This window comes from Lissotriton vulgaris, chromosome 3_1 (assembly GCF_964263255.1).
Source record: "Lissotriton vulgaris chromosome 3_1, aLisVul1.2, whole genome shotgun sequence".
Lineage (NCBI taxonomy): Eukaryota > Metazoa > Chordata > Amphibia > Caudata > Salamandridae > Lissotriton > Lissotriton vulgaris.
This window is the reverse complement of record NC_141689.1, coordinates 949,847,308-949,858,898: the sequence shown is the minus strand read 5'-3', so window position 1 is coordinate 949,858,898 and position 11,591 is coordinate 949,847,308. Positions and strand designations below refer to the sequence as shown.

At 50.6% G+C, this 11,591-nt stretch overlaps 1 protein-coding gene across 1 annotated transcript; it reads left to right on the top strand.

Moving 5' to 3' along the window:
* The first annotated feature begins 6,158 nt into the window (after positions 1-6,158).
* On the top strand, positions 6,159-8,606 carry LOC147727254 (uncharacterized). Its single transcript, XM_086963602.1, has one exon. The coding sequence runs from the start codon at positions 6,159-6,161 to the stop codon at positions 8,604-8,606; it is 2,448 nt and encodes an 815-aa protein (XP_086819728.1).
* The last annotated feature ends 2,985 nt before the right edge of the window (positions 8,607-11,591 follow it).

The window sequence follows — 11,591 nt, the reverse complement described above, 5'->3', positions numbered from 1 at the left end:
CACGCGCTCTCCTGACCTCACTGGGGCGTACGCCGTGGCCACCGGCCAGCCTGCTCACAGGCACCAACACGTCCACACAAGACCAAGGTCATCAGCAACTTCCTTCGTGCACCAACTCCGGTGTCACCCCGGCCGGCTATGGGCCTGATCAAGCGCGTCCGGGGCGATGGCTACCATTCCGCCCATTGAACCGTTTGTGGTGGAGGGTGCGCCCTCAACTCTCGCCCCAAAATGGAAGGAGTGGGTGGACAGGCTCTTAGTATTCTTCGAAGCCACGAAAGTCCACAAGGAACAAAAACGCGCCATGGTCCTCCACCTTGGCGGCAAAGACATTCACTCCATTGCTCGGACACTCACAGAGGCGACCTCCAAGACTCATCACACACTGATCAATGCCCTCAATGCACACTTTGAGCCCATGGCGAATCAGGACTACGAACGTTTTGTATTCCGACAAGTCCGGCAACTGCCGGAAGAGTCACTGGACGCCTACCACACCAGACTCAAGAAGCTGGCGCTAACGTGTGGGTTCCAAGACATCACGGAGGAGATCAGAGGACAAATCATACAGGGCTGCGCCTCTGCCAAACTGAGGGAGAGAATTCTGGAAGAATCAGGGAAGCCACTGCCCGACATTCTCACCCTCGGCCGCACGAAAGAGCTTTCCAAAGCCAGGGCGGCACACATGGAGGCTGCACTACAAGCTACGGTGAAGGCGGAACCGGTCAATAAGCTACAGGTCCAGACACCATCTAAGTGGCACAAAAGAACGACACCCACACAAGGGGGGCATCCGGACACTCATGTGGATATTGCGGAGGCCCGCGCCACCCAGCGCCAGAATGTCCGGCACGAGGCAAACGATGCTCCGGATGTGGCAAGATAAACCACTTCGAGAAGGTGTGCCGATCGAAGAGGTTCCGCAAACCACGCCAAGCCGTGCAGACTGTTGTGGAAGGTGACCCAAGCAACAGCGACATGGATGACGACGAAGAGGAGGAGCGGGCCGTGCACAAAGTGCACATGATCGGCACCGCCACACGGCGTACCAGAACTCTGCCTCAATGCTCTATCCAAGTGGCGGACCAGGAGATCATGGCGGTGGTGGACACGGGTGCGTCTATAAATCTTATGAGCGCTTCACTCTATAGAAACATGACTACACCTCCAATCCTCAGCCCCACCCCAATCACCGTTTTTGCCTACGGACAAGATATTCCACTCCGGATCCGAGGAAAATTTCGAGCGGCAGTCTGCCATGGGGACAAAGTCACAAGAGCCAACATATTCGTGTCGGAAGAAGGACAAGGCATGCTACTGAGCTGCAGAACAGCCGATGACTTGGGAGTGGTTACATTTGCTTTTGGAGTCCACGAAGAGTCGGTGCAACAACTACTCATGAACTTCCCAGACCTATTTGAGGGCATTGGATGTTTCAAGGGTCGAGAAATACATCTACACGTGGACCCCACAGTACAACCAGTAGCCTTGCGACACCGTTGCATTGCATTCCATCTTCGGCCGCTAGTGGAAGAAGAACTACACAAGCTGGAAGCGGCCGGAATCATCGAGAAGGTCTCAGGCCCCACCCCCTGGGTCTCGCCCATTGTGGTCACCCGGAAACCGAAACAGCCAGGAGCGGTCCGGATTTGCGTGGATATGCGCCTCCCAAACACTGCCATCAAGCGGGAGCGCCACATCACCCCCACAATAGATGACCTAATTGGGGAAATGGCTGGGGCCTGCTGGTTCTCAAAGCTAGATCTCCGTGCGGGATACCATCAGCTGGTGTTGGACAAAGAGTCAAGAAACATTACTACCTTCTCCACACACATTGGGCTCCGCAGATATGCCAGACTCAGTTTTGTGGTCTCCAGCGCGGCTGAGGTGTTCCAAAATTTCATTCAGGAGCTGATTGCCGACATTCCCGGGGTGATAAATGTCAGCGACGACATAATGGTACATGCTCGCACCATCCCAGAACATAATCACCGTCTGACGCTAGTATTTCGCAGGCTCCGAAGCGCGGGGCTCACACTTCATCGAGACAAGTGCGAATTCTTGCGGCCCAAAATAGGGTTCTTCGGATATGTCTTCTCGGCTGATGGTGTCAACCCGGACCCGGACAAAGTAAAGGACATCAAAGACGCATCACCACCCACGACAGTTACAGAAGTCAGGAGTTTTCTTCGCATGGTGAACTACTGTGGCCGCTTCATCAAAGACCTGGCCAACCTAACTCTCCCGCTGCGTAAGCTCACAAAGGACTCCACACCGTGGACCTGGGGATCGGAGCAAGAGAAAGCCTTCCAAGACATCAAGGCTTCCCTCTCTAGTAACACCACACTGGCCTTCTTTGACCCTCCAAAGGCCACACTCATAGCAGTGGATGCCGGACCGGCGGGGCTGGGAGCCGTGCTAATGCAAAGGTCGAGGGATGAAATAGATTGGACTCCGGTTGCTTTCGCCAGTAGGTCCCTCACGGACACAGAACAGAGATACTCGCAAATCGAGAAGGAAGCAATTGCAATTCATTGGGGATGTCGGCACTTCCACCTGTATGTCTATGGGAAGCCATTCACAGTGGTAACAGACCACAAGCCACTAGTGGCTCTATTCTCATGGACTTCATCAAAGCCGCCCCCACGAATCGAAAAGTGGCTACTGCAACTGCTGGAATATAACTGCAACATTGAGTACCAACCTGGAGCGAAGAATCCGGCAGACTATCTATCTCGTCATCCCCGGCCAGCCACTCCGGAGGAAATGGATGAGGCGGAAGAGACGGAAGCATATGTAAAGTGGGTAGTGGCAAGGTCATGCCCGCGCCCCATCTCTTTGGAGGACGTTGTAAACGCCACAGCCCAAGATGACTGTATACAGCGAGCCAAGGACATACTTCGGACGGCAAACTGGCACAAGGCCAAGGAGAGCTGGAAGGCGCTCACCCCAGAGGCTCAAAAAAATCATGGAGAGCATGTACCATGTCAGGGAGGAGCTCAATGAGGACAATGCGGGATGTCTACTGCGAGGACATCGCCTGGTAATACCCACGGCCCTCACGGGTCAAGTGATACAACTAGCACACGTGGGCCACCAGGGGATGGTCAAGACTAAAGCCCGGCTACGAACAAAAGTATGGTTTCCCCTCATGGACGACATGGTGGAGAACATGGTGAGGTCGTGTGCTGCTTGCCAGGTCACGGGAGACGCTCCCCGGGAGGCCCCCATCATCGTAGAGCCCCGACCCCAAAGACCCTGGGAGCGGGTCAGCATGGATTTTGGCAGTCTCCCGGATGGAAGACACACGCTGGTGATGATAGACGACCACTCAAAATATCCAGAAGTAGAAATCGTGGCAAGCACAAGCACAGACTGTGTGATCCCGAAAATGGAGAAAATCATTGCCACTCACGGAGCCATGAGGGAGCTCCGCACGGACAACGGGCCCCCATTTCAAGGGCAAGACCTGGCCACCTATCTGTCATCTCTTGGAACCCGTCATTGACGCATAACACCCAGGTGGCCTCAAGCCAATGGAGAGGCCGAGAGGTTTATGAGAACTCTAAATAAAGTTATCTGCATTGCTCACGATAAGGGACAGTCAGTGGAAATGGCCATCTTCACTTTTCTCCGAAGTTACCGCCAGACCCCGCATTCCACAACGGGGGTAGCCCCGGCACATCTTCTCCTAGGACGAGTGGTGGCTGACTCCATTCCTCATCACCCACAGTGGTCACCTGAGGTGGTGAATGAGGAGAGCATCGCGAAGAAAAGAAGGACTGCATTCGCCAAGATCAGCCAGAAAAGACGGGCGGTGTTACCCCAGTTCAAACAGGGAGATGCGGTGCTTCTTCGCAACCGAACAACTAGTGGCAAGTTCAGACTTAACTATGAGAAAGGACCGTGGCGAGTGATCGGAGTGAAGGGCACCCGTCTCACTGTGATCCGTGGACGAGAGACAGTAACTCGCAATGTATCTCACTTCAAACATTTCCATTCAACAGCTACAGAATCTGAACCTCTGTGGAGTGCTGACAGAACTGAAACTGCAACTAACACATCCTGTGCTGGATCAACACCCAGTCATGAGATCAGTCCAAGTAGCGATCTGAGAGCAGCGAGTGAAGAAGTGGGAGGTGACGCGGAGGCCCTCGAGGAGGCTCCAGATCCGGAGGGGGCCGACAGAGAGGCGCCAGGGCCCGCCTCGGGAGTGGGAGCGGAAATGCTGAGTCAAAGGGGGTCGCAGCAACGGCTGAGAAATAATCCCACCCCCTCCTGCTGGCTACGCGACTATTTCACGTAAGACTGTTCCTACTGAATGTCTAGATAAAGATAGTAGACTGCAATCAGGGGACATTGAATGCGTCCACAGAGAAATGTTATATGAGACTGTTTAAAAATGTTTGAGTTTTTGCTGTTTTCGTTTTTCCTTGTTTTAGGAGGAATGTTATGTTCCAGGAGGCACGCCCCCGACGCCTTGGGCGTGTAGCGTGCCAGTCATGTGACTCCCTATAATAAAAAGAGGTTTTGCACGCACGCACGCATTCTGATGCGCGCAGACCGAGCCGCCAAGTTATTCCCAGTGTCCGTCTCAGTTATTTCTAGGGCCACGTGTCAGGCCTAGTCCGACCTAGATGCCCCGGAGTGTAGGACCCATATTAATACCCCTAGGGCAGTCATTCCCTTCCTGCAGGACACAACACTTACTACATGTGGTAACGAGCAGACTGTCTTTGCCCTAGACTTACAGAACCCACATTGGCATGCAACAAGATCGCTTGGCTGCCGTGGAGTTAATTTTTGGTAGGCGATGTTATTTTGACACGTACCTGTTGTCGTCGGACTGCGTCAAAACTGAGCCGCTTCATAGATTGCCCAGCTGACTGGTTCCCGCTTGTAGAGCAAAGGAAGGATTCGGATTAAGCGAGAGGAAGCGGATGCGCAAGGGGCACCTGACATCGATTTCCTCTAGAAAGAGGAGATGAGCAGCAGCAATCTTACTACATCAGGTCAGTTCACAACTTGGAGCGTGGCATGGCAGAGTGCGCCACAGGACTGTGACGTCACCTGCATGCCTGATTAGCTGCAGGGAGTTCTATTTCCTTTGGATAAAAAGTTAAAACCAGTGGCCATCTTAAAGCGGTCATCAAGATTGTACTTCTCACTTTGGTTTTGTGCCCAATCTCTCTTCGAAAACTGAAGAAAGTCTTATGTGGTTGGGATGGATCATATGGCAGATGTATAAAGTGGGGCATTTTTTTCTCAATATACAGTGCTCCAGGCATAATTCACAAAAACAAAGTTATTGCTCGTGTTTTAATACACAATATTTTCACCAGACCTATAGTGATCCATGTTGAATAGTCCTAGTGTGTCAATGTGATATTCAGCAGTCAGGTCATATTCAATTGCAGTGCCTCATTCATTGCTGCTTCAAGTGGTTACAGTATTCTATGTCAGGAAGCGGAGGCAAGGATTTTGTTTGTCCTTTCTCCATTTTATTGGACAGCACGTTAAAAGAATAAAGAAAAAAACATCATCCATGAAACTACCCTAACCAACATGGCAGCGGTAGGCATGATAACACAATATCCAATCACAGTCCATGCAACAGCATAAAGGAATCCTACGTCGGTATTCCTTCCTCTTTCTCCATTGCTCCAGCATCAAGATAAGTCCCGTTTTTCTCTCAGCTTATTCTTGTGGCGTGACAGTTTGAGAATATTGTTGTGACAGCTTTTGTTGGGTTTCTATATTCTATTTGGATTGTTGCCTTGCTCTGCAAGTGGTTTTTGATTGGTTTTATCGATGCAGTAGGCTTCTGGCCCGAGCGTCTCTGTTCCGCGCGTGCGCGGTCTCTAGCGTCGTCTCCTCAGACGCTGACCGGCTTTCTCCACAGAGCTTTCTCCGCACTTGTGGTGAACATGCGTAGAGGCTTAGCGCTTCGCTTTTGTAGAATTGCCTCGTTCCCCACACTGACGCTGCCTTCTAGCGGCAGGACATTATTTGGTGACTGATTTCTGTCATATTTAAATTTGGCCTTCTCAGTCATTTAATATTTGACGAGTTGTTCTAACACTTTTCAATTTGTGTGGCCTTTTGGTGCCTGTGTTGGGGAACCCCCCTCATAATTAGATTGGGGTGTGTTTCGTTTTATGGGTGCCCAGTCTTCTGCACAAATGCAGTCTCGTCAGGAACATGATTATGTAGCTGTTGATTCTGAACAGCCTCAGCAGCCTTTATTGCGCCCTCCTGCAGAGGTGGACAGACTCCTGTCTTCGGCTATTGCCCAGGCACTGGCACCTCTGCAGGACAGCGTCAATAAACTGTCTGCCCATGTATTTAAAACCGGTTCAGGCATTTTGGGAGACAGTGGGGCTGGGCCCAGTGGCGTATCCTCGGTACTTCGATGCACGGCCAAAAAGCGTGACGCGGGGCACCTGGAAGGCTTCAGCAGACTTGCTGAGGTATTTCATAATAGTGCGCGCACGCTAAGAAGCGCACCCCTCCAGGGGGATGACTCACCCGGGGATATTGGTGGTGCTACCACTAAGGACCTTGACCCGGAAGAAGGGTTTCCCCTAGAGGGAGTAGATGATGAGGATGACTATGCTGATGACTATGAGGATGAATCCTCCGAAGATATGTCGGATATTAGTAGGTCTTGGCGCCCTAAATCTAATGTCTCAGATTGTGGAGAAGGTGACCTGGTTCCCCCAGACATGTTTGACCCTACCACTATTTTCAGACCCCGTTCTTCGGAGTGGGTTCCCGAGAAATCTACGGCGGACTACGTAGCCGCTAAGCTTCGGCAACCGCTCTCTCAGGACGTGCGATTGCGTCTACGCTCGGAGTGTCCACGCCTGTCTCTTCCTAATAGGGAGGCGGCTACTCCTGAGATTGACCCAAAACTATGCACGTTTTTTGCCAAATACGTGAAAGACCCTAAAAAAGGGATAGATAGATCCTGGAAAGCTTGTCAGGACAAGTTGTTGGATGATGTAGGTCCCCTTGCGAAAATCATTGAGCTTTCCCAACGCTCCAAAGAGACTGGTATGCCACTCCCAGTTGATGACGTAGCGGGTTGGGCAAAGCGGGCTATGTGTCTCCTTGGCAATGCCAACTGTGCTCTCTCTGCGGAGCGTCGTCGGTCACTCTTATTAAAAATTGATCCCAAGCTTGGTGAGTTATCCTCTTCTGAGGCAGGTTCAGTGGCGCAAGGTGCCTTGTTCGGTGACCTTTTTGTAAAAGAACTTGGGAAGTTTGTGGCAACTTTTTCCACCTTAGATAAAGCACAGGCTTCAATGAAAAAGATGTTTCCAAAGAAGGTTTTTGGCGGGGCCGGCAGAGGCAGGGGTCGCTCTTCCGGCCGCCAGTTCCAACAAGGCCCCAATAAGGGTCAGCCCAGGAGGAACAATGGATGGAACGACGGACGTCAAGGTTCCTTCTATCCGTCCCGTGGTGGCAAAGGCCAAGGCAGAGGACGTGGTGGCAATCAATTCAACTCCAAAGGATTCAACGGTAAGCTTTTCCATCATTTCTCCGGTACGTCTGGGGGGAAGGAGTGCTATGTTTCTTCAGGCCTGGTCGGCTCTCACATCAGATCCTTGGGTTCTGGAAACTGTTCAGGGATTTCGCATAGAGTTTTACAGTTCCCCGTTCAACTCTCGCGACCCCGTCCACTGTTTTTTTCACACGCAGACCAGGAGCTCATAGATTTAGAGGTTCAGGCTATGCTGCTAAAAGGCGCCGTTATTCCATCTTCTCTTCATCCAAACGGCTTTCTCAGCAACATCTTTCTGGTCGAGAAGAAAGACAAAGGGTTCAGACCAGTCATCAACCTTCGTTCATTCAACGAATGGCTGATTTACAGACATTTCAAGATGGAGGGCATTCATCTATTGAGAGACCTTCTTCTTCAGAACGACTGGTTGATACGTTTGGACCTGAAGGACGCCTATCTTTCGGTTCCAATTTTCCCTCCACATTGTCGATTCCTCCAGTTTGTCTGGAGGGGTCAGGTCCACGAGTTTCGTACACTCCCCTTCGGTCTTTCCTCAGCAACATGGTGTTTTACCAAACTCCTGAGACCCGTTGTAGAACATCTTCGCACCATGGGAATTCCTCTAATAATTTACTTGGACGATATTATTTTAATGAATCAGTCCAAGGATCTTCTTCTGCACCATCTTCAGATTACCATATCTCTTCTTCAATCTCTGGGGTTCATCATCAACGCCCAGAAATCAGACTTAGTCCCTCAACAGGAAATGACTTTCCTCGGTTTTCTGATAAGGACGACGGATGCAACGCTACATCTCCCTTCTCAAAAGATCACCAAGATCAAGAAGGAGATTCGCAAGGTCCTTCGTCGGGACCGGATTTCTCTCCGTCAATTGGCCAGGATAGTGGGCTTACTGTCTTCATCGATCCAGGCCATTTTTCCAGGCCCGCTTCATTACAGGGCTCTCCAGAGACTAAAAGCGTTTCATCTTCGCAAGGGTCTGCCGTACTCGGAACTCATTTCTTTGTCCACGGAAGCCAGATCAGAACTTCTTTGGTGGTTGGATCACATGGATGCATGGAACGGTGAGGTTCCGTGACGATCGTAAGTGGTGTTTTCGACTCGCACGAATATGGTCGAGTCTGGTATCTACGAACCGCAAATGACGAGTTTAGTGGGTGTGCGCAGTTTCGCTGTGCTAACCTAAACCGTTCGTCTGTTTCGTGGGTTATATATCTGTACCCACGGGTTCCATCTTAGATATGGCATCCATTTTGTTTCTTGCCCTCAAGTAGCCAGCGAACGGACGTTGTCCGCTTCGCGACCCTGGGATTCCCAAGACTCTTGCGGAAGACACGTTTCCTTTGAAAGTGTCTTTATGATGAGGGGGATGATACTGTAAGGCAGATGGCCCCGCTCGAGGCTCATCTTGCCGTGCCGGACTATTGTCTCAGCCGTGCATCTCATTAGGCACGTCCCTTTGATGCCTGTAGCTCGTGTTTCCCGATACCACCCCTTTTACACCCTTTCCGATCTCCCCCCTGTATCTGCCTTCCTCTACACCTGTTCTTGTTCCTTCTTTGATCTGTTTACTGCCGATTGGAATGTACTAATGGTGGGAAGATGGGTTTTTACAGTTGGGAACCGCCAAATGTTTCTGTACTTATGTTCCGGACCTTGAATGCATCAAAGCGACCCCTCTCGGGGATAATTATGGGAACCAAGTTGTAAACCTTTGTGTACCATGTTAAACTATGAGAGAAACGTGTATAAAAAGGAGCGATCCACAGTAGCAAATTGAAGCAGTCTCTCAGAACCTACACCCGTTGTACTTCTCGTGACTTCTGTGTTCCCTGCAGTAAATAAACCTCGAATCTTTGACGCCGAAGGAAGTGTCCCGTGTCTCTGTCATTTGTACGCCGGAACAGGTAACCCACGAAGGTTTCAGGTGTTGTCCCCTGGCACCGCTGGGTCTTAAATAACCCAGTCCTTCAGTTGGCGCCCAACGTGGGGCTGCATCAGTGGTACCGGTCCAAGCCCGACGATCGTGAGGAACTTCGTGTGAAATCTCCGAGGGAAGGTGCACCCCGCTTCATCGATCCTGTTGTCGAAATAAGTGGCCCGACGACTTTTCCCGCGAAGATTCCCGCCTCCTGACGGACTGCTGCCCTGACTGTAGACCTGTTTTGGCGCCTGGCGTAGACCTTGGTACAGCGAGACGATTGACGGGCCTTCCTGGTGACGCCATCGATCCTTGAGTTAAGTATTAGTGGGTCGCTCCCAGAGTCCTTGGTTGTGGTTCTTAGTTGTTGCATGGTTCCATTGCATTTGTGGTTCTTAGTACTTGGTTCTTTGTTGTGTTATTTGACGTCTGCAGTCGCCAAAAACCGAGGGTTTTCGCTCTTTGCTGGGACTTGGTAAATCCCGTAACCCTTGACGTTTGTGAAACTCGGCTAGTGTGCAAGATGCCTGGTCGTGGTACTTTGTTCAGTTGTTTCAGACGTTGTGGTGCGGATTCCCGACTGGAGGACTCGTGTCCGATACCTCCGGTTGGAACTCCAACTTATGAGCTTTACAGTAAGCACGGGTTAGGTCCGATTACCTTTAATGAATATTGGATTCGTTATACTAAAAAAGACGGTGTCCTTAGTTGGCCACCTCACGGTAGTTTTGAGACCCCCATTCTAGATAACCTCGAGGCAAAATTGTTTAAGAAAAAGTCAAGGCCGGCCATGTTTGATGCCTTTCGGTTGTGGCGTAAAGAAGCCCGACAGAAAGAGATCAGACAGACTAAACGTAATCAGAGAGATGGTGTTGCTACTATTGTAAAGAAAGCAGAGCAGTTTCAGCGTGATAAGGAGGAAAAGGAAAAGGAAGTATTTGATAGGCTTCAGCGTATGTCTATAGATAAATGTTATCCCGCTTTGCCAACGGAGTCGGATAAAAAGGAAGAATTAGTTGAGGATCCTTTAATGTCCTATCTTATGAAATCACCACCTCCGTACGCACAGGGTACCGCAGCTCCTGTGGTTCCCCCTGTCCCTGCTCCTCTACCTGCTCCTCTACCTGTTCTTCCGGCTGTTCCTGCTCCCTTGCCTATTGCTGTTCCTACTGCTCCTTCGCTTGTGCTTCCACATACTCCTGCTCCCGCTACTGCTCCGGTTCTACTTACTCCTACTGCTTCTTCTGTTCCTACTCCTTCTCTTGTTTCTACTCTATCATATACTTCTCCAACTACTCGACGCCGTACTCCTTCTGTTGCTGCTAGCTTCTTTAATTCTCTTGGACCTATTCTTGAGTCCGCTGGTTCGGACGGTCCCCGAAGACGTAGCCAACTTCCCGGTAATAGGGAACGTGCTGCGTTGTATAATATGGCGATGGGGTGGATGACGCACCCTTTTAGAAATCCTCCACATACTGTGCTTGAGACGTTTTGTCAATTCAATATACCGACACAAAGATATGTCTTCGAAGAAATGTGTAAAGTTCTGCGTGACCAAATATCGGCTAATGCATCGGAAGATGTATTGGCCGCTTTGACTAATCTACAGCTTCAGTTCTCGAGCGGAATGATAGTGGATACTAATGTTCGACGTGCTGTCGAGCAATTGTTATCTCTCCATCCCTCTCCAATACCCCAAGCATTGTTCGTTGAGGATGTTGAGAGACAGTTGGATTCGTCTGGTCAGTTTCCTATGCGTGAAGTTCCACCAGTGTGGATGCCAGGTGATGCTGCTGCCGTCCCTGCCGTCCTGCCACATTTCCAGAGAGTATGGATACATCTCCCATGGAAACGATCGGAAGTGTTGCAGGTAAAGCAATCTTTGCCTGACCCTCGCAAAAATCCTGCAGGGTATTACAAGGAATTGTCGCAGCTTGTAGATGCTACGATAATGAATCTTGCCGATATCGATATGTTGTTTGGCAATGTTGTACCGCAACCGGTATGGGCTAAGATTCGTCAGGAAAATCATGCAAACGAATTAGGTGGAGATTGGGCTGCTCTTGTTGCGGCAGACGCACTACAAACTGGTGGGGCTAAGCCTGAACAGCTCATTACTGCTCTCCCTCAGAGAATCATTAC